Source organism: Podarcis vaucheri (genome assembly GCF_965113315.1).
Source record: "Podarcis vaucheri genome assembly, chromosome: 4".
In the NCBI taxonomy this organism is placed as follows: Eukaryota; Metazoa; Chordata; class Lepidosauria; order Squamata; family Lacertidae; genus Podarcis; species Podarcis vaucheri.
Genome location: NC_138762.1, coordinates 1438072 through 1457685, shown reverse-complemented (window position 1 = coordinate 1457685; position 19614 = coordinate 1438072). Strand labels below are relative to the sequence as shown.

At 42.6% G+C, this 19614-nt stretch overlaps 2 protein-coding genes across 3 annotated transcripts in view; both read left to right on the top strand.

The window, feature by feature from the left end:
• Nucleotides 1–19614, top strand: part of LOC309530284 (uncharacterized protein) — a 435057-nt gene that overhangs the window by 271207 nt on the left and 144236 nt on the right. The window lies entirely within an intron of this gene.
• Nucleotides 1–19614, top strand: part of LOC309530408 (uncharacterized protein) — a 141577-nt gene that overhangs the window by 57914 nt on the left and 64049 nt on the right. The window contains exon 2 of the mRNA XM_082219359.1: nucleotides 12726–12881. Within this exon, the coding sequence (XP_082075485.1) occupies nucleotides 12738–12881 (144 nt within the window). The 5' untranslated portion in view covers nucleotides 12726–12737. The remainder of the gene's footprint in view (nucleotides 1–12725; nucleotides 12882–19614) is intronic.

The following is a 19614-nucleotide window of genomic DNA, read 5'->3' as shown; positions in this document are numbered from 1 at the left end:
CCCCTTTAGGTTCTCCTCTTCAAATTATTTCCCCTCTTCTTCCTCTTCTATTTCCTCTTCTTCTCTTCCCTTCTCCTTCTCCTTCTTCTTTCTTCTTTCTTCTGGTTCAGATTCCTTTTCTCCAAATCTATATATTGGTCTATCTGCTTCTACCTTTCCTAACTCTTTCTCGTATCTCCTTATAAATTTCTTCACTTCTTGAATATCAGTCAATCTAAATATTTTGTCTTTATAGTAGAAGGAAATCCCTTCTGGGAATTCCCACCTATGTTGTACACCATTCCTTTTCAGCACGCTCACCCGTTGTTTATAACCATCCCTCTTGCGTAGAAATCTCATAGGAATTTCTTTAAAGATAATAATAGGCCTGCCATCTATTATCAATGTTTTTGGTAACTCATTTTCAATATTGTGTTTCTCATATCTAATGAATTAAATATCATTAGACAATCTCCTGGTAGTTTTTTTAGATTTAGCCTTTAAGGATCTTACTTTGATTCTAAATGCATTCTCCACAGTATATTCAATTTCTTCTTTCATATCCATCTATCTTGCCAATTCTCTAATCATTTTAATTTTTATATTTTCATTCATTTCTTCCCCTACACCTCTAAATTTCAGATTCAATTGTCTGTGCCTCATTTTGATCATGGCTAAACAGTCCCATACCTGCTCCTTGATCTTTTCTGTCTCCCTTTTATTTTCTTTCACCTCTTTTTGAATCCTTTTAGTTGATTTTTCAATTGTTTTAGATCTGTCAGATCCTTAATCTTGTTTGTGAGCTCCCCCACCACCCCCTCTATTTTCTTGTCTAGCATTTCTTGTACTTCTCCTAATTTTCTCTCCATGTGTTGTTCATTTTGTTTAAATTCTTTTATTTTCAGCCATAAAATATCCAAATCTTTGATCTCTTCTTGTCTGGAGATTTTCCTTTCTCCTGGACTTCCCCAATTTTTTCCTAATTTTTTCCTGACATTTTATACAGTTCCAATATAAATTCAATATATTCCGATATAAATTCAATATATTCCAAAATATATCTGCTTCTATAATAACAGTTTTCTGCTACAAGGGTGTAGGTGTCCACCACAAAACTTTAAATACATATCCCCCAGAGTAGCAAAATGTCAAATGGCAGAAAAAGAATATAATATCCTGCAGATACTCTCTAGACCTCTAGATGTCACACTCACCCTCCCTTCCTTCTGCAATGACTAATCACTTTTATCTATCTCTTCCCAATTTACATTACTCAAATCATTAATTATCTCATGAATAGCACACCATACATTCAGTCAGATCAAATAGTATGAAAATAAAGAATTGCTAAAGAAATTTAGTTATCAGTCCCAATTATAAATTTATCTGAAGGAGCTTCTCTTCTGTTCTTCTCTGTGTTTAACTCAGTCTTTCAAACGCTGAATTTGAGGGAGGACTTTAAAACACTGAAACTTTAAAAATATAATATATATATATAAAATATATAAAACTACACAGATCTGGCTGGCACAAGGCACAAAACCACAGCTCGCCCCTATACACGAAGCCAAGCCAGAGCACAACTAAATGCAGCACAGCCATCTTCTCAGAAAAACTCTTCACAAGCTCAAGAGGTCAAGACACAAAAGCTTTAGCAACTAATCTACACTTAATGACCCACCCAGTGGTATTCAGAATATCACTCATGAAATCACTCAAGATATCCCTCAAGTAATTAAGGAACAAAAGAAGAAGAGGCACACTAATCTAGGAACTTCCTCTCTGCCCAGAACGTTGGAGGCTATACACCACACCCCTCAACAGTATTTATAGGAACTCAAACACCAGATTCTGCTCTGTTCCAGTAACAAGAAGCCGAAAGCACCAGCCTGAAGATGACGAGTGAGACCTCGTCGAAACGTCGCCCAGACACCCCGACTCTTACACGGGAAGACACCCGAAGACACCAAAACCTGCATTCCTGTACCCGTGAAAATCTACGAAAGCAAAATATATAAAAATATATATCTCTACTGCCTCAATCCAAAAAAGATAAACCTAAACCCAATATCCATGATCAAATTTCAAATTTCCTTTTCTTGGCCTCTTTTTGGCCTAATCCATTGGAGTGTGTAATATCGCCCTTTCGTGTCCAAATCGTGTCCAAATCAAATCCAAAAGAAAACGAAAAAAAGGGGGGAAATTGCATTTAAGCTCTTCCCTTTTCTTAGCCTCTTGTTGGCTTAATCCTCATGAGGATAAAAGAAAAGCAGAGAGGGAGTAAAAGGGAGTAAAAGTCAATAAGAGTCAGGACCCAGGGAGGAGAAAATACCATTAAAAGAAAGAGTAGTAGTCTGCCAGGGGAGAAAACAATAATCCACTTTGCAATATATATGAAGCATAAACGTGTGTAGCTTAATTTCCTCTATTTAAATTCCATTTGGTTCTAATCTTTTTTTTGTCCTCGTAAAATGTCTCTTTAAACTTCTTAAACCACCTTCCCTCTCTCCCTCATATGTCTTCTCCCAAAATAAGAGTCAAAGTTTCTAGTTATCTCTTCTTCAGCTCTTTGTTTTAAAGTAGCCTTTGCCTCAGCACATTGTTACTGAGGACTTTCACTTTTGTTCTCACTCAGCAGGGACTGTTATTTCCTTTTTCTGCTCTTGCGACTTTCTATCACAGTGCCATTTTCTCTCCGCTGCTGGGATAGACTCCCTTCTTCATCCTACCACATCTGAATTGAACAATCATTATTGCATTACATTCTTGATTAAATTATCTTTTCATTGATATATAATTTTATGATATTACTCCAAAAGAAGTGGTTTTATGAGCCATCAAACGTCTGAAATACACTTTTTTTCCAAAAGGCTTCCACAATTTTGGCCACTACTGTATATCAAACAAAGCAACATTCAACAACCCATAATAATCCAATAATAAATATGTTGGTTAATGACAAACAACAAAGGTAATGAACATACACACAGTTCCTTTCAGTTCTTCTCCATTTCTTCCCAAGGCTCTAATCCCTTTTTGTCTCCATTGCAGATTGTGATGAATTGGAAATTGAGAACAAGGGTGACCACAACAAAATCCCCAGAGAGGAGAAGCCACGTGAAAATTTGGAGTGTGGCGAGAGCTGCAGTCAGAGCTCCCATTCCAGTTCCCATCAACGAAATCTCATCAGAAAGAAACCCCATCAGTGCATGGAATGTGGAAAGAGCTTCACTAATAGCTCCTATCTCACTTCCCATCAGAGAATTCATACAGGGGAGAAACCCTATCAGTGTGTGGAATGTGGAAAGAGCTTCAGTAGGAGCGACCATCTCAATACCCATCAAAGAATTCATACAGGGGAGAAACCCTATCAGTGTGTGGATTGTGGGAAGAACTTTGCTGATAGATCCACTCTCACTTTCCATAAAAGAATTCATACAGGGGAGAAACCATATCAGTGTGTGGAATGTGGAAAGTGCTTCAGTCAGAACCGTCATTTCACTTCCCATCAAAGAATTCATACAGGGGAGAAACCCTATCAGTGTGTGGAATGTGGGAAGAACTTCCGTCAGAGATCCTATCTCAATACCCATCAAAGAATTCATACAGGGGAGAAACCCTATCAGTGTGTGGATTGTGGGAAGAACTTCGCTAATAGATCCACTCTCACTTTCCATAAAAGAATTCATACAGGGGAGAAACCATATCAGTGTGTGGAATGTGGAAAGAGCTTCAGTAGGAGTTCCTCTCTCAATTCCCATAAAAGAATTCATACAGGGGAGAAACCGTATCAGTGTGTGGAATGTGGAAAGAGCTTCAGTCAGAGCCACAATCTCAGTTCCCATCAAAGAATTCATGCAGGGGGAAAACCCTATCAGTGTGTGGAATGTGGGAAGAACTTCACTCATAGATCCTCTCTCACCTCCCATCAAAGAATTCATACAGGGGAGAAACCCTATCAGTGTGTGGAATGTGGAAATAGCTTCAGTCACAGCCACAGGCTCACTTCCCATCAGAAAATTCATACAGTGGAGAAACACTATCAGTGTGTGGAATGTGGAAAGAGCTTCACTAATAGCTCCTCTCTCACTTCCCATCAAAGAATTCATACAGGGGAGAAACCATATCAGTGTGTGGAATGTGGAAAGAGCTTCAGTCAGAGCCACAATCTCAGTTCCCATCAAAGAATTCATGCAGGGGAAAAACCCTATCAGTGCATGGAATGTGGAAAGAGCTTCAATCAGAGGTCCTCTGTCACTTCCCATCAAATAATTCATACAAGGGAGAAACCCCATCCGTGTGTGGAATGTGGAAAGAGCTTCAGTTCGGCCTGCAATCTCACTTCCCATCAGAGAATTCATACAAAGGTTGGGAAATCCTCCATTCTATAGCTTTAGGAGCCAGGCAAATACCTACCTGTTTAGGGAAGTTTTTAATGTCTGATGTTTTAATGTATTTTTAGTTGTTTGTTGGAAGCTGCCCAGAGTGGCTAGGGAAACCCAGCCAGATCAGCAGGGTATAAATAATAAAGCAACATCTTTGCTTAGGTGTTTTACAACCTGTGCATTGTCTCTGTCATTTGCTGTGGCAAAAATCAATCATCAACAAAAAGAAGAACATATGAAAATGGTCCATTACGAAAAACTTCCTGGCATGGTGCGGTCAGGGAAAGCGCTTTGCTGCAGTAAGAGCGCTCCAAATCACGGATACGGGATAAAAAGACAGGGGAGCGAGGGCGAAGCAAACACTGAAGAGGTCTGAGAGGAGGTTCCAGACTGAAGAAAATCGATCCAAGCAGCGCATAAAGGGGTTTTCTGCCGTCTCAGCACAAAAAGTGGAGGGAGGTGGAAGAACCCCAGCGCAGAAAGATTGCACACCCGATTGTGAGACGCCCCTGAGACCCGAATGAAAAAGCACCAGGCTGCTCCAAACTAAAACTGTAAAATCATGAGTACTCCTGAAGGAACAAGGTAATAATGCTGGCTTATATTAAAATAAAAGGAGTACGGAATAACTTAATATTATAAAGGACAGTAAAGCTAATAGAGAGAGGAGCTTCAGCGTTCTGAGACTTATCAAGTTGTGGAAAATAAGCCTTGTAAAGGGGCAGAAAATAAATACTGAGACATACTAAGTACCTGCTTCTACAGGGGGGTGCTCTGTTGAGAGAGACAAGGAGCTGAAATAGCAAGCAGCAGCAGCGGTGACAACAAAGCAGCAGCCATTGAGGAGGAGATCAGCGTAAAACAAAGGGGTGAGTGAAAAAGGAAAAGGAGGGGAGGAATGTGGAGGATACAGTGGAAAAGAGAAGGAGTAGGAAGGATTTGAAGACCAGGCAGCGGTGGGAAGATAAAGATTAAGATAAAGAAGTGAAAGGGAAGAGGAAGAGATATACAAAGGGAGAGAAAGGAGGAGGAAAAGACTGGAATAGTGAAGAAAGCAGCTGGCAAAAATGGCACTGGGGGGGGGAGAGTGAGTCATCGCCCTCAGAAGGGAAAAAAGCCGGAAGAAGAATAGTGGTGGAAACAGTCACTGCAACAAAGAGAGGCTAGAGAAACAAAACAAGAAGGACCACCTCACAAGTAAATTGGAAAATCCCATATTACTCCCATAATTTAAAAAACGCTGCTAAGACACAGGCTTGAAGAAAACTAGCTATACACGAAAGGACATCTAAAATACCAAGTTCAGCTTCTAGAAAATAAGTTCTTAAGACGGATGTTAAGTACTGCGAAGGAATTTTTCTCTGATAACTGCCAAAGTAATTAAAGTAAAACAAAATATTTAACAAATTATTTATTAAAATTTGGACCTTTTTTTTTTTACTTTTTTGTTTAATTAAATATTTGAGATGAACTGATAATGACGTAGGGTAAAACCACCGGAATCTTAACTGACTTTCAATCCCAACAGATGGAATAAAAGGACCAAATTATAAACAGAGCATTTTCAAAGTTTAGGAATATATATATTCTTGGTTTGAAATAAAGATATCTAGATCAGAACCAAAGGGAAGAAGACAAATATGGGTTCTAAAAAATACCAAACTACACTGACATCTGGGTCAGGTCTACAAGTGAGAAGACAATCAACAGCTGAAACAGACCCCAATGCTGACATAAAAGACCTTATAATGGGGATGGAAAAGAGCCTGAATGATTAGCTGGCAACATCCAACAAAACTCAAAGCTAATAATAGACTTAACAACACAAATAAGTGACCTCTCACTTAAAAATAAAGAACTGGATGAATCTGTACAAGAACTTAAGAGTAAATCTACCAAACAAGTGGAAATGACAAAGAAATTGCAAATGGAAAATAAGGACTTTTAAAAAATCACAAGATTCAACGGAGGAAGAAATAAACGACCTAAAGAGAGCCCATGAAGAGCTGCTAGATGATATATCATTGATGGAGATGCGTCAGAAGGAGATGGTCCTCCGCTTCCGAGGCGTCCCACAAACTCATGATGAACAAATTCAAGAGAAACTATCACAGGAGATTGCAAACTGGTTGGGAGTAGAGGTAGAAGAGATGCTATTGGATATTGATAAAATTTTCAGGATCAGATCAGAAAGATCGGACACTTATAAAGGGCCAGGAGATTGCTTAATTTTTTTCAACTCAAGACTTTTAAAGGACAAAATATTACATCAAAAAGGACAGTGAAGTTAATAATAGAAGATAGGCCTATCAAAATATTTAAGGAAATCCCAAAAAGAATTTTGAAGAAAAGGCAGAACTATAAGACAGTAACAGAAGCACTCAAGAAGAATTCGATTAGATTCCGGTGGGAATTTCCTGAGGGCATCACCTTCACATATAAGGACAGAAGAAAAACTTTTAGATCAGTAGATGAGCTGGGAAAATTCTGGAGGAAGTACCAAAAAGAACTAACTGGAGATCCAACATCGGAGCGAGAGGAAACAACGCAGACAAAACAAGAAGCATAGAGAGACAAGCGCATATTAAGGGGGGGAGAGAGAGATTGGGAGAAACATATTATCAAAATCCAAAAATTTCTGAGTTTTCTTTTTCTTTTCTTTTCTTTTTTTTATTTACTCAAGGAAACTATTGTAGATAATAAAGAAAGATTAATGAATCTAAAAATTATATCTTGGAATGTTAATGGTTTAAATGATAAGAGGAAGAGAAATAAAATAGAACATGTGTTGAGGAAAGAACAATGGGATATTATATGCTTGCAGGAGACCCATGTGACTAGAAATCACAGAAGGGTTTTAGAAAACAAGAGGTTGGGTCAAGAATTTATATCCTCAGATGTAAAAAAGAAAAGGAGAATTGTGTTCTATGTGAACCCTAAACTAGACGCAAAAAAAAATCTTTAAGGATGGTGAGGGTAGATTATTAGGGGTAAAAATAACAAACGATAAATAACATTTAATTATAGTAGGAGTTTATGCACCGAATGGTAACAAAACAGAATTTTTCAGAAAAGTAGAAGCTAACTGTAATGGTTCTAGGGGTTGCTCGTGCATAAGCTGGTGCAAACACCTGGCTGGATTGCCTGAGTGAACCTTTTCTGTCCGGACAGCCACTCACCCGTGGCTGTCTCAATCGCTGGAAGAATCCGTCAGTGGGCGTTTCTTAAACTTCTTCCAGCAAAGAAGCTCTTTGACACCTAGTCTCCGCCTACTCTCTCTGCACGGAAGCCTTCTGCGCAAGGAAGGCGCAGGCAACGGAGGACCCCTACTCTCCCCGCTGGTCCCCAGCAAGGAGTCATGGGACCGCCTCGCCGCTTCCCCCATCTGCCCCCCTTCTCCACTGGTGCTACGCTTATTCTCTTCCCCAGAAGATGGGCTGCCTCTCCCAATCCCGGGACGCTCTCCGGAATCCCTCTGGATTTTGCTCTCTCCCTCCGGCACTGATGGCAGTTCCCTGACACTAACTTACTGGAATTTATAGAAGAGGAAATTATTTTGATGGGAGACCTAAATGGTGTCACATCAATAGAATTAGATAGGACACAGAGAGAAAGAAAATCAAAAAAGGCAGACTCCCAGACACCTTCTTTCAGATGGTAGAAAACTTAAATTTGATTGACACATGGAGATATAAAAACCCAGGAGAAAGACAGTATACACATTTTTCGGAAGTTAAAAAATCAGCCGGCAGAATTGACAGCATATGGGTATCAAATAACTTAACAACTAAAATTAAAAAAGCAGAAATACAGACCAAAATTATTACAGATCACAACCCAGTCACATTAGAATTAAAGGAATACAAGAAAATTAATAAAAGATGGAGACTTAATGAAAGATTATTAAATGACGAAAAGATTGTGAAAAAAGCGCAAGAGCTACTGAAAGAATTTTTTGAATTAAATAAAGAACAGGATACAGACATCAGGACAATATGGGATGCAAGTAAAGCTTTCATAAGAGGCTTTTACATACAACAAAGTGCAATAAGGAAAAGAAACAGAGAGCAAAAACTAGAACAAATAAGGAAAGAAATAGGAATAAATGAAAAATTATTAACAAAACAACCAAAAAATGAATTAATAAGCCAAAAACTAAAAATATTACAAACCCAGGCTTCAGCAATATTAAATAGTGAAATTGAGGACAATATTAAATGGATGAAACAAAGGTTGTTCGAATTTGCAAATAAACCCGGAAAGATTCTAGCCTGGCAATTGAAAAAGACACAAAAGGAAAAACTGATTGATAAAATAGTGGAAGGGGGGGAGAACTTAAGATAATCCTGAGGAAATTAAAAAGTGCTTTATAAAATATAATAAGCTATGTAAAGCAAGAAATGAGACAGAGGATGATATAAAAGAGTATTTATGTGGAAAGGATATACCTAAAATTAAGAAAGAAAAGATTCAAGATTTAAACTCCCCAATAACCACGACAGACCTTCATCAAGCGATAATTAAGATGAAGCTGGGAAAATCCCCAGGTCCAGATGGTCTTACCGCAATCCATTACAAAAAATTAGAGGAATCATTATTATCACCTATGAAGACACTCTTAAATAGAATACTAGAAGACGGGAAGATTCCCAACACCTGGAAACAGGCTCACATAGTAGTAATCCCAAAACAAGGACGAAATAAAGAGTTTATAACCAATTATAGACCAATATCATTACTAAATAATGATTACAAGATCTATGCACAAAGCAATTTATGAACAACAAGAAGCAAATATAATAATAAATAATGACACGGCTGATTATTTTAAAATACAGAAGGGCACCAGACAAGGGTGCCCACTCTCACCATTATTATTCATTTTGGTTTTGGAAATATTAAATTAAGAAATCAGATTGGATCAAGAAATAAATGGAATATCCCTAGGAGAGAAAATATACAAAATAAGGGCATTTGCAGATGATTTAGTTTTAATGGTGGAAAACCCAAAGGAAAGCTTAGCAAAGGCTCTAGAAAAAATGGGAAACTTTGGAAGGGTCTCAGGTTTTGCTTTGAATAAAGAAAAAATGAAACTAATGGTAAAAAACATGGGAGATCAAGAGAAAAAGGACCTGGTAGAAAAACTGGGATTACAAATTGTAAAAAAAGTGAAATATTTAGGAATACAAATAACAATGAAAAATATAAATTTGTTTGAAGATAATTATAAAAAAAAATTGGGAAGAAACAAAAAGAGAAATGGAAACTTGGACAAGATCAAATTTAACACTCTGGGGTAGAATTTCAGCTATTAAAATGAACATCTTACCAAAACTTCTGTTCCTTTTTCAAATGATTCCCATAATAGGTAAAGATGGTTGTTTTAAAAAATGGAAAACGGACCTAACAAAGTTTATATGGCAAGGCAAAAAGCCACAGATCAAACATAAATTATTAACCGACATAAAAGAGTGGGGAGGTTTCGGACTCCCAGATCTGAGACTATATTACGATGCGGCATGCTTTACTTGGATCAAGGATTGGATCAAATTGGATAACAGTGCCATTTTGGACTTGGAGGGATGGAACAACAGATATGGTTGGCATGCCTATCTAATTTATAACAAAGTGGCAGTACATAAAGCATTTCTAAACCACGTAATTAGAAATGCATTATGCAAGGTCTGGGTGAGACATAGAAGGTTGTTAGAACCGAAAACCCCATGGTGGGTCTCATCGTTAGAAGTAATATCGGTTAAAAAGAAAAATTCTATAGGACGAATGGCAACACACCAGCAGCTCCTAAAGGAAGAACAGTACCAATTAAAACTAAGACCATACGAAGAGGTGACCCAATACTGTACCACATGGCTACAATATCACCAAATTGCACAAATATTCAACCAGGATAAAGTAATTGGATTTGAAAAAGAAGAATCAAAATTACAAAAAGTATTATTACAAAACTCAAAAAAGAATATATCTAAAATGTATAATTTATTATTAGAATGGGAATTAAAGGATGAAGAAGTAAAAGAAGTTATGATTAAATGGGCATGTGATATAGGATATGTAATTCGGCTGGAACAATGGGAGAAATTATGGAAATATTATATTAAATTCACGGCATGCTATACAATAAGAGAACATTTTATGAAAAATGGTGTACCAATGGTACTTAACTCCGGTAAAATTGGCTAAAATTTACAAATTAAAATCGAATACCTGTTGGAGATGTAAAAAAGAAATAGGAACAATGTTTCACATGTGGTGGGAATGCCGACCTATTAAACAACTTTGGAATGAAATCTATGAAAAACTCAAAAAGATGTTTAAAATATCTTTCAGTAAAAAAACAGAGGCATTCCTTTTAGGTTTAATTACAAATGATATTCCTGACAATCAAAGGAAAGTATTCCTTTATGCAACAACAGCTGCCAGGATGCTTATAGCAAAAAACTGGAAAGGGAGAAAAATTCCATCAGTGAAAGATTGGCAAATTAAATTTTGTGCATATATAAATCTGGCAAGACTCACAGCATACATAAGGGGACAATCGGACCAGAAATTATTAAAAGAATGGGGTTGTGCTAAAGAGTATATGAAAAAACATTGTATCTGAAGAAGTGTGCATGCACACGAAAGCTCATACCAAGAACTAACTTAGTTGGTCTTTAAGGTGCTACTGGAAGGAATTTTTTTATTTTGAAAAAACATTGTTCTGGAGTTAGAAGAAGAAGAGTTTGGATTTGATATCCCGCCTTTCACTCCCCTTCAGGAGTCTCACAGCGGCTAACGTTCTCCTTTCCCTTCCTCCCCCACAACAAACACTCTGTGAGGTGAGTGGGGCTGAGAGACTTCAGAGAAGTGTGACTGGCCCAAGGTCACCCAGCAGCTGCAGGTGGAGGAGTGGAGACGCGAACCCAGTTCCCCAGATTACGAGACTACCACTCTCAACCACTACACCACACTGGTTAGTATATTGGTATGTAATGAATGACCATAGAATCATAGAATCCTAGAGTTGGAAGAGACCACAAGGGCCATCGAGTCCAACCCCCTGCCAAGCAGGAAACACCATCAGAGCACTCCTGACATATGGTTGTCAAGCCTCTGCTTAAAGACCTCCAAAGTAGGAGACTCCACCACACTCCTTGGCAGCAAATTCCACTGTCGAACAGCTCTTACTGTCAGGAAGTTCTTCCTAATGTTTAGGTGGAATCTTCTTTCTTGTAGTTTGGATCCATTGCTCCGTGTCCGCTTCTCTGGAGCAGCAGAAAACAACCTTTCTCCCTCCTCTATGTGACATCCTTTTATATATTTGAACATGGCTATCATATCACCCCTTAACCTCCTCTTCGCCAGGCTAAACATGCCCAGCTCCCTTAGCCGTTCCTCATAAGGCATCGTTTCCAGGCCTTTGACCATTTTGGTTGCCCTCCTCTGGACACGTTCCAGTTTGTCAGTGTCCTTCTTGAACTGTGGTGCCCAGAACTGGACACAGTACTCCAGGTGTGGTCTGACCAGAGCAGAATACAGTGGCACTATTACTTCCCTTGATCTAGATGCTATACTCCTATTGATGCAGCCCAGAATTGCATTGGCTTTTTTAGCTGCCGCGTCACACTGTTGGCTCATGTCAAGTTTGTGGTCAAACTTGATGCTTTACAGGGTCAAGTAAAAAGAAAAATGCTGTAAAAAAAAGTACAAAGGTGGATGTAATCTAATTAGACACAACAATATAGTAATAGTAAATTTTTTGAGGTCTTAGAACAAAGGAAGTCAATATGTGTTAATGTACGTAATGATACGGTTTTTTTCTGTAGATGTGTGCTTTTTCGTTTTTGTTTAGTTTAGTTTTGTTTCCTGTTTTCTTTCCCTTTTTCTTTTCTGCTTTTTTTTTGTATGTTCTGTTTTTTTGGGTTTTTTATAGTATTATTTTGGATTCAATGTTTGTAATTTTTGTTATGATTCTGCATTGGGGGAAAAATAAATAAAAAAGAAAAGAGATAAGAAAATTGTCCATTACTCGACTTGCTGTACAGACACTTGTCGGCAGGGCCTTGCTTGTACCCAAGCTGCGTCAGCATCTTGTGCAGTTTCTGATTCCAGGCCCTAGTATCCTTCCAGTCAGGAGGGGAGAGATCTTCCAGGAAAAGGAGATTCCCAAGTCCGTGGCAAGGGCGGAGAGGATCCCCTGGGTCTGGCATACAAAGGAAGATACCTCAGGGGAAGCGAGGGAAAGTGGCCGCTCGCTGTGAAGGAAGCTGGGCTGTGTCCAAAGTACCTCCCAGAAATCGAGTTGGACCTGATGGCCCTTGTGGTCTCTTCCAACTCTTATGATTCTATGATCCCTCATAACTAAGGGAGGGGATGAGAGAGAAGCCGCAGAAAGAGAGTTCAGCCTTTCACCACCTATTCTGGAAACCTGAACATCTCCCTGAAGTGCGACAACTGAATTGGAGGGAAGCTGTGCCTGCAGAACTGTGTTTAATCCTGAGACATTTAGCTGAAGTAGTAAGTTAACTTCCACCTGAAAGAACACATCTCCTGTCTTCACTTTGTTTCACCATTCTCTTTTTTGTAAATAAAGCTTTCCTTGTCTCATTATCTCCTGCCAGAGACTCCCTGGATCGCAGTTTCCCTCACACAAAGTAGCCTGTGGGAAATCGTAGACATTTGTTCAATCTTCATCATCATCATTTTATTTTATTTGTAACCTTTCCATCGTTAAAACAACGCTCAAGGCGGCTTACAACATGATAGGCACAGGGCCTTCTCGGTCGTGGCGCCTCTTCTGTGGAACACCCTCCCATCGGATGTCAAAGAAATAAACAACTCTCTGACGTTTAGAAGACTCCTGAAGGCAGCCCTGTTTAGGGAAGTTTTTAATGAAAGCACAAGCGGAGCACTCCTGCAACACAGCTTCACTCCCTTAGTTCATTTAAAACGCCGAGTCAAAGCCTGAATCAGAGTCAGGCCGGAAAAAGTTCAGAAGATTAATTGAATTGTTTAGAGTTACGAGTCCTTGAAATAGGGTGGGCGGCGGCTGTTAAGCTGTTCGACTTTGTTGGTTCTAATTTACAGCGCCGACATCACAAGTTCTCTGATAGAAAACCCCAGGTTGCCAAACTTTGATGAGAAGAGGGCTAAAAGATTAAAAAGTTTAAAAAGTTAACAAGTTAAAAGGAGTAATCCACACCTAATTGAGGAGCTCTAACAGGCGCGTCTTACCTTGACAGCATCTTGCATATCTCCACCCAGGAGCATAAATAATAAATTGTTATTGTTACGACAAGATTTACATAATTACCAACATTACCAATGTAATAAACAAGAAGCAAAACACATCCAAAGGTACACAACCAAATGGAAAAGAATTTCCTCATAAATCATAAGACCTAAAATTCAGAATACAACATTAATATCAATAACAATTGAAAATGACACAGATGAAAACCCAAAACCATTTGAAGAAGGAGGCCTGTCTGCCCAGCAGTATTATTATTATTATTATTATTATTATTATTATTATTATTATTATTATTATTATTATTTATTCATTCATTTATACCCCGTGCATCTGGCTGGGTTTCCGAAGCCACTCTGGGAGGCTTCCAACCAAATATTAAAATGCAATAGTCCATCAAATATTAAAAGCTCCCCTAAGCATAACAACCATCCATTTTTAGTACACTGAGTTAGAAATTCACCATTTCTGGGAGGGGAAATGGCATACTATTGAGTGTTTGCCTAGCAACATGCTTAAGAAAGTTTTGGTTATTCATGATGAGAATAGGATTTATTTATTATGATATTCACTGGGTTCCTCCTTGGCAGCCAGTGCAATGGTTTCAGCAGGACTAGAACTCAGGACCCGCTGCCTTGAGGGACACCTAAGAGCAGTTGGGCAGGGAAAGGTCTCCCTTGGGAAGCTGGAGGGAGATGCTCAGAGGCCAGCCAAGAGCCAAAGGCCCCCCCCAAAAAAGGGACCGAGCGAGATGCTCAGAGCCCAGCCAAGAGCCAAAGGCCCCCCCAAAAGGGACCGAGGGAGATGCTCAGAGCCCAGCCAAGAGCCAAAGGCCCCCCCAAAAGGGACCGAGGGAGATGCTCAGAGCCCAGCCAAGAGCCAAAGGCCCCCCCCCCAAGGGACCGAGGGAGATGCTCAGAGCCCAGCCAAGAGCCAAAGGCCCCCCCCAAAGGGACCGAGGGAGATGCTCAGAGCCCAGCCAAGAGCCAAAGGCCCCCCCCAAAAAAGGGACCGAGCGAGATGCTCAGAGCCCAGCCAAGAGCCAAAGGCCCCCCCAAAAGGGACCGAGGGAGATGCTCAGAGGCCAGCCAAGAGCCAAAGGCCCCCCCCAAAAAAGGGACCGAGCGAGATGCTCAGAGCCCAGCCAAGAGCCAAAGGCCCCCCCAAAAGGGACCGAGGGAGATGCTCAGAGGCCAGCCAAGAGCCAAAGGCCCCCCCAAAAAAAGGGACTGAGGGAGATGCTCAGAGCTCAGCCAAGAGCCAAAGGCCCCCAAAGGGACCGAGGGAGATGCTCAGAGCCCAGCCAAGAGCCACAGCCCCCCAAAAAAGGGACTGAGGGAGATGCTCAGAGCCCAGCCAAGAGCCAAAGGCCCCCCCCCAAGGGACCGAGGGAGATGCTCAAAGCCCAGCCAAGAGCCAAAGGCCCCCCCCCAAAAGGGACCGAGGGAGATGCTCAGAGGCCAGCCAAGAGCCAAAGGCCCCCCCCCAAAAAAGGGACTGAGGGAGATGCTCAGAGCTCAGCCAAGAGCCAAAGGCCCCCCAAAGGGACCGAGGGAGATGCTCAGAGCCCAGCCAAGAGCCACAGCCCCCCAAAAAAGGGACTGAGGGAGATGCTCAGAGCCCAGCCAAGAGCCAAAGGCCCCCCCAAAGGGACCAAGGGAGATGCTTAGAGCCCAGCCAAGAGCCAAAGGCCCCCCCAAAGGGACCGAGGGAGATGCTTAGAGCCCAGCCAAGAGCCAAAGGCCCCCCCAAAGGGACCGAGGGAGATGCTCAAAGCCCAGCCAAGAGCCAAAGGCCCCCCCCCCAAAGGGACCGAGGGAGATGCTCAGAGCCCAGCCAAGAGCCAAAGGCCCCCCCAAAAGGGACCGAGGGAGATGCTCAGAGGCCAGCCAAGAGCCAAAGGCCCCCCCCAAAGGGACTGAGGGAGATGCTCAGAGCCCAGCCAAGAGCCAAAGGCCCCCCCAAAGGGACCAAGGGAGATGCTCAGAGCCCAGCCAAGAGCCAAAGCCCCCCCCCCAAAAAAGGGACCGAGGGAGATGCTCAGAGCCCAGCCAAGAGCCAAAGCCCCCCCCCAAAGGGACCGAGGGAGATGCTCAGAGCCCAGCCAAGAGCCAAAGGCCCCCCCCAAGGGACCGAGGGAGATGCTCAGAGCCCAGCCAAGAGCCAAAGGCCCCCCTCCCAAAGGGACCGAGGGAGATGCTCAGAGCCCAGCCAAGAGCCAAAGGCCCCCCCAAAGGGACCGAGGGAGATGCTCAGAGCCCAGCCAAGAGTCAAAGGCCCCCCCCAAAAAAAAGGGACCGAGGGAGATGCTCAGAGCCCAGCCAAGAGCCAAAGCCCCCCCCCAAAGGGACCGAGGGAGATGCTCAGAGCCCAGCCAAGAGCCAAAGGCCCCCCCCCCCAAAAAAAGGGACCGAGGGAGATGCTCAGAGCCCAAAACTCAGGCCCCGCTGCCTTGAGGGACATCTAAGAGCAGTTGGGCAGGGAAAGGTCTCCCTGGGGAGGTGGTGGACTCTCCTTCCTTGGAGGTTTCTCAGGAGAGATTGGACGGCCATCTGCCATGGATGCTTCAGCTGAGATTCCTGCATTGCTGGGGGTGGGACTGGATGACCCAGGGATCAGGGCCGTATCTGGGGGGGGGGGCGAGGAAGTCCCCCACCAGGGGCATAGGCGCCCCCTCCCCGCAAAATCGGCTTTAAAACGGTTCCTTGAATATGTCTGTCTGTCTGTGTGAGTGGAGAGGGGGCGCGTCCCCCCCCCCGGAGAAGCTGCTCTGGTCCAGACACCGCTCACAACACCTCTTAAGTCCCCATCACCCAAAGAACAAGGAAACCCTTGGCATCTCCTTGCCCTCAGGACTTGTCCGGAGATGGGCTTTCAGAACACCTGACTTGCTAAATTGTCTCTGTGGATGTCTATTGTTGCCCCCTCCCGTCACTCCCTGGATGGGGGGCCGTGTATGTGCTCTCAGGCTTGGGGAAAGATGCCCTCTTCCGGCTGCCTACGTGACTTCCTGCTTCTTGGTTCATGGAGGGAGGGGGAGCCCAAATTCACCTTTTTTTAGGGTTAAAATGCCATTGGAATGAGGAGAGTCAGTTAAAGTATGGATTTTCTAGGAATTTATAAAGCTAGGTATCTTCCCTGCGCTGCCAAATCAAAAGCATACATTCAGGGCTAATATTTGTAACATTGCAACAACTATAAAGATGCCCCCCCGTCATTTCCATAACATGGGTAAGTGAACTTATATTTGAAACAATGCAGGCGCAGTGAAGAAGGATTTTTCTGATATTCTCGCGGGAGCATATTTGGATTTGGCATGCTAGGTTGTAAAGTTCCCATAGGCTGTATTTGATTAATTTTTCTCATATCCTGCAGAAGACGCCATTTTCCTGATATATTTTTTTATAATGAAAATTGGGGAGTTCCAGGGAGATGAGGACGGTTCAATGTGGCCAAGGGTCAATTGTTCAGAAATAAGCTGGGCCGCTGCTGCTAATTTTTCTTTTGGTAGGGGCCACTGTTCTACCCATACTGGGGTAGTTGTGATCCATCATAACGGCAGTGCCGAGCGTGGAAGTGCAGGGGCGGCCCTTAAAATAAATTTGACTCCAATTTGGTGTCTGCAATAGCCAAAATATCGTGCCCCCATAAGGAGACTGGAATGTCCATTATTAATGGATAGAGGGCGATCTGAACCCCGCTATCGCTTTGGATGAGTATTGGGTGGAGACTGTGCCGTGCCTGTGATTCACCTCCCACACCAATAACTTGTGTGGCTGGACAGGTGGGTCAACTGGAAGTCCAAGCAGATTTTGCCACGACTGTTACATCCGCCCTTGTGTCCAGAACTCCCTCAATATGTCGACCTCCCACTGTCAGAGACACAGAAGGGCACGAGGCTGTAATGTTCATGGCTGCTGCAATTAGGGGTAGTTGTTCGGATGGGGGGGAAATGATAATCTTCGCCACTGAAGTATTTGTATTCTGCATGGACGATCAGCATATAGCGTGATCTCAGGGAAATTCACATATGGTCCGTGTGTTAGCATCGGTACCGCATGAATTCCTGCTGCTTGTGCAGATAATAGAGGCAATACCAGACAAGTGGCATGATTGTCCAACCCTGCTTCAGTGAGGACATGAGTCTTTAAAGGGCAGAAAGGCAAATGGAATTCCACGTCCTGAGTCAGGCGAAGCCGTGGTGCTGTTTCCCTGGACTCCGGGGGGGTCCCCTATTGATTTGTCTGGGCCCAGGGTGGGCCCGGCTGCCAGTTTCCCTGCTGTTGTCCTTGCTAATTTCGGGCAGTGTACTGACCCTGCTGTTGGTTTTGGGGAAGCGATCTGCATTGATTGGCCCAATGAAAGCCTTTTTTGCAGATTGGACATTTGGTAGAAGGACACCTAGGCTGTTGCGTGGATCTACATTGCGCCTTAAAGTGTCCTGGTTTGCCACACTGGAAACATGTTTTATCGGTGGCTACAGGCTGGTTTTTATTTAGCGCCGCTGCCAGAAGATGAGCCTTGTGGGAGGCTGTACCCACAGATTGACAAATGCGAAGCATGGCTGCTGTGTCTGTGGTAGGATTGTGTATTATCAGTCATAATGCAACCTTACAATCCTCATTGGCATTTTCAAAGGCCAATTGTTTGATAATTATTTGTTTGGCTTCAGGATTTTCTATTTGGCGACTCACTGCTGTAATCAGCCTGTCCATAAAGGAAGAATATGATTCTCTTATTGAACCCCACCTTGATTGAATCCTGGGTTCTGGGATTTTTCTCATTGCTTGTTTAGCAGCAAGAGTGGTATCCCTCAATATGATTTGCAGCAGTGTGGCTTGCACTGAAGCCTGAACAAAGGGACCATGCCCCATCATGGTGTCTAGGACGTCTGCGAAAGTAATATTTGGATTATTCCCTCTGATTTGTTGTAATAAAGCCGGAGCATAAGCACGGCAGTCAAGTTTCCCATTCGTGGGCAAACAATACGCCCGCTGATGGAGGTAACACTGTATGGGCCAAAAGCTTTATGTCATCTGGAACCAAGAGCTGGGCTAATGTGGCTTCCAAAAGCGCCTGCGTATATGGGTCTTGGAGTCCATTGGTCTTTACTGACTGCTGCAACTCTTTCAAGATCTTAAAGTCAAAAGGTTGGTGTTGGGCTTGAGTTCCTGCTGGAGCGCCAGCAGGCGGCACTATAACGGGAAATGCCACAGTATCCTGAATTAAGGAACAGGGAAGGACTGCATGTTGAAAAGGGGTAGCTGGTTCTGTTGGTGAGGGAGTAGGATCTTTGCCAACCAGACCACGGTATTTTTGCAGGATTGGATCCTCTGGCGAGGAACTATAGTCCGGAGGCTTGGGGTCTGGTGGTGCTGGCAAGGCAAGTATCGGAACAGACGGTAACACAGCAGGCTGGACTAAAGAAGCTGGAGGTGATGTTGGCAATACAGCCATGGAGATATTTTTTGGTGACAAAGAGCCCATGGCGTAACGAACCTTGCACCATGCTTTCAGAACGTGAACGCCAATGCTAGGGTGTCCGTGGAAATGTGCTCCAATTTTGTCCCAATGTTTTAATTCCCAAGTTCCATCTTGGGGATACCAGGGGCAATGCTCATCGATGGCCAGAATAAGCTGTATCAAATCACCCTCAGGAACTTCCAATTTGTTGGAGGAGAGGAGAAATTTTAAGTCTTTAAAAAAATTTTAAGTCTTTAAAAAAAGGGATCGACTCACCGGGATCCTATAGACGCGTATCGCTTGTAACCCTTGCCGGGCGTGGAGAGTCGATGATATCCGTTGCGTGGATCGAAAAACCTCACATGGTTTCCTTTAAGTCATCCTCACTCAGTTTTCTTTTAGTTTGCCTCACACAGATTTCTTTAAGTCAGCCTCAGACGTATTCTTTTAGTCAGCCTCACACGGATTTCTTTTAGTTAGCCTCACACGGGGCACGACTTGACAGAAGCCAGCCGTCAGAAATGGTGCTGTACAGCA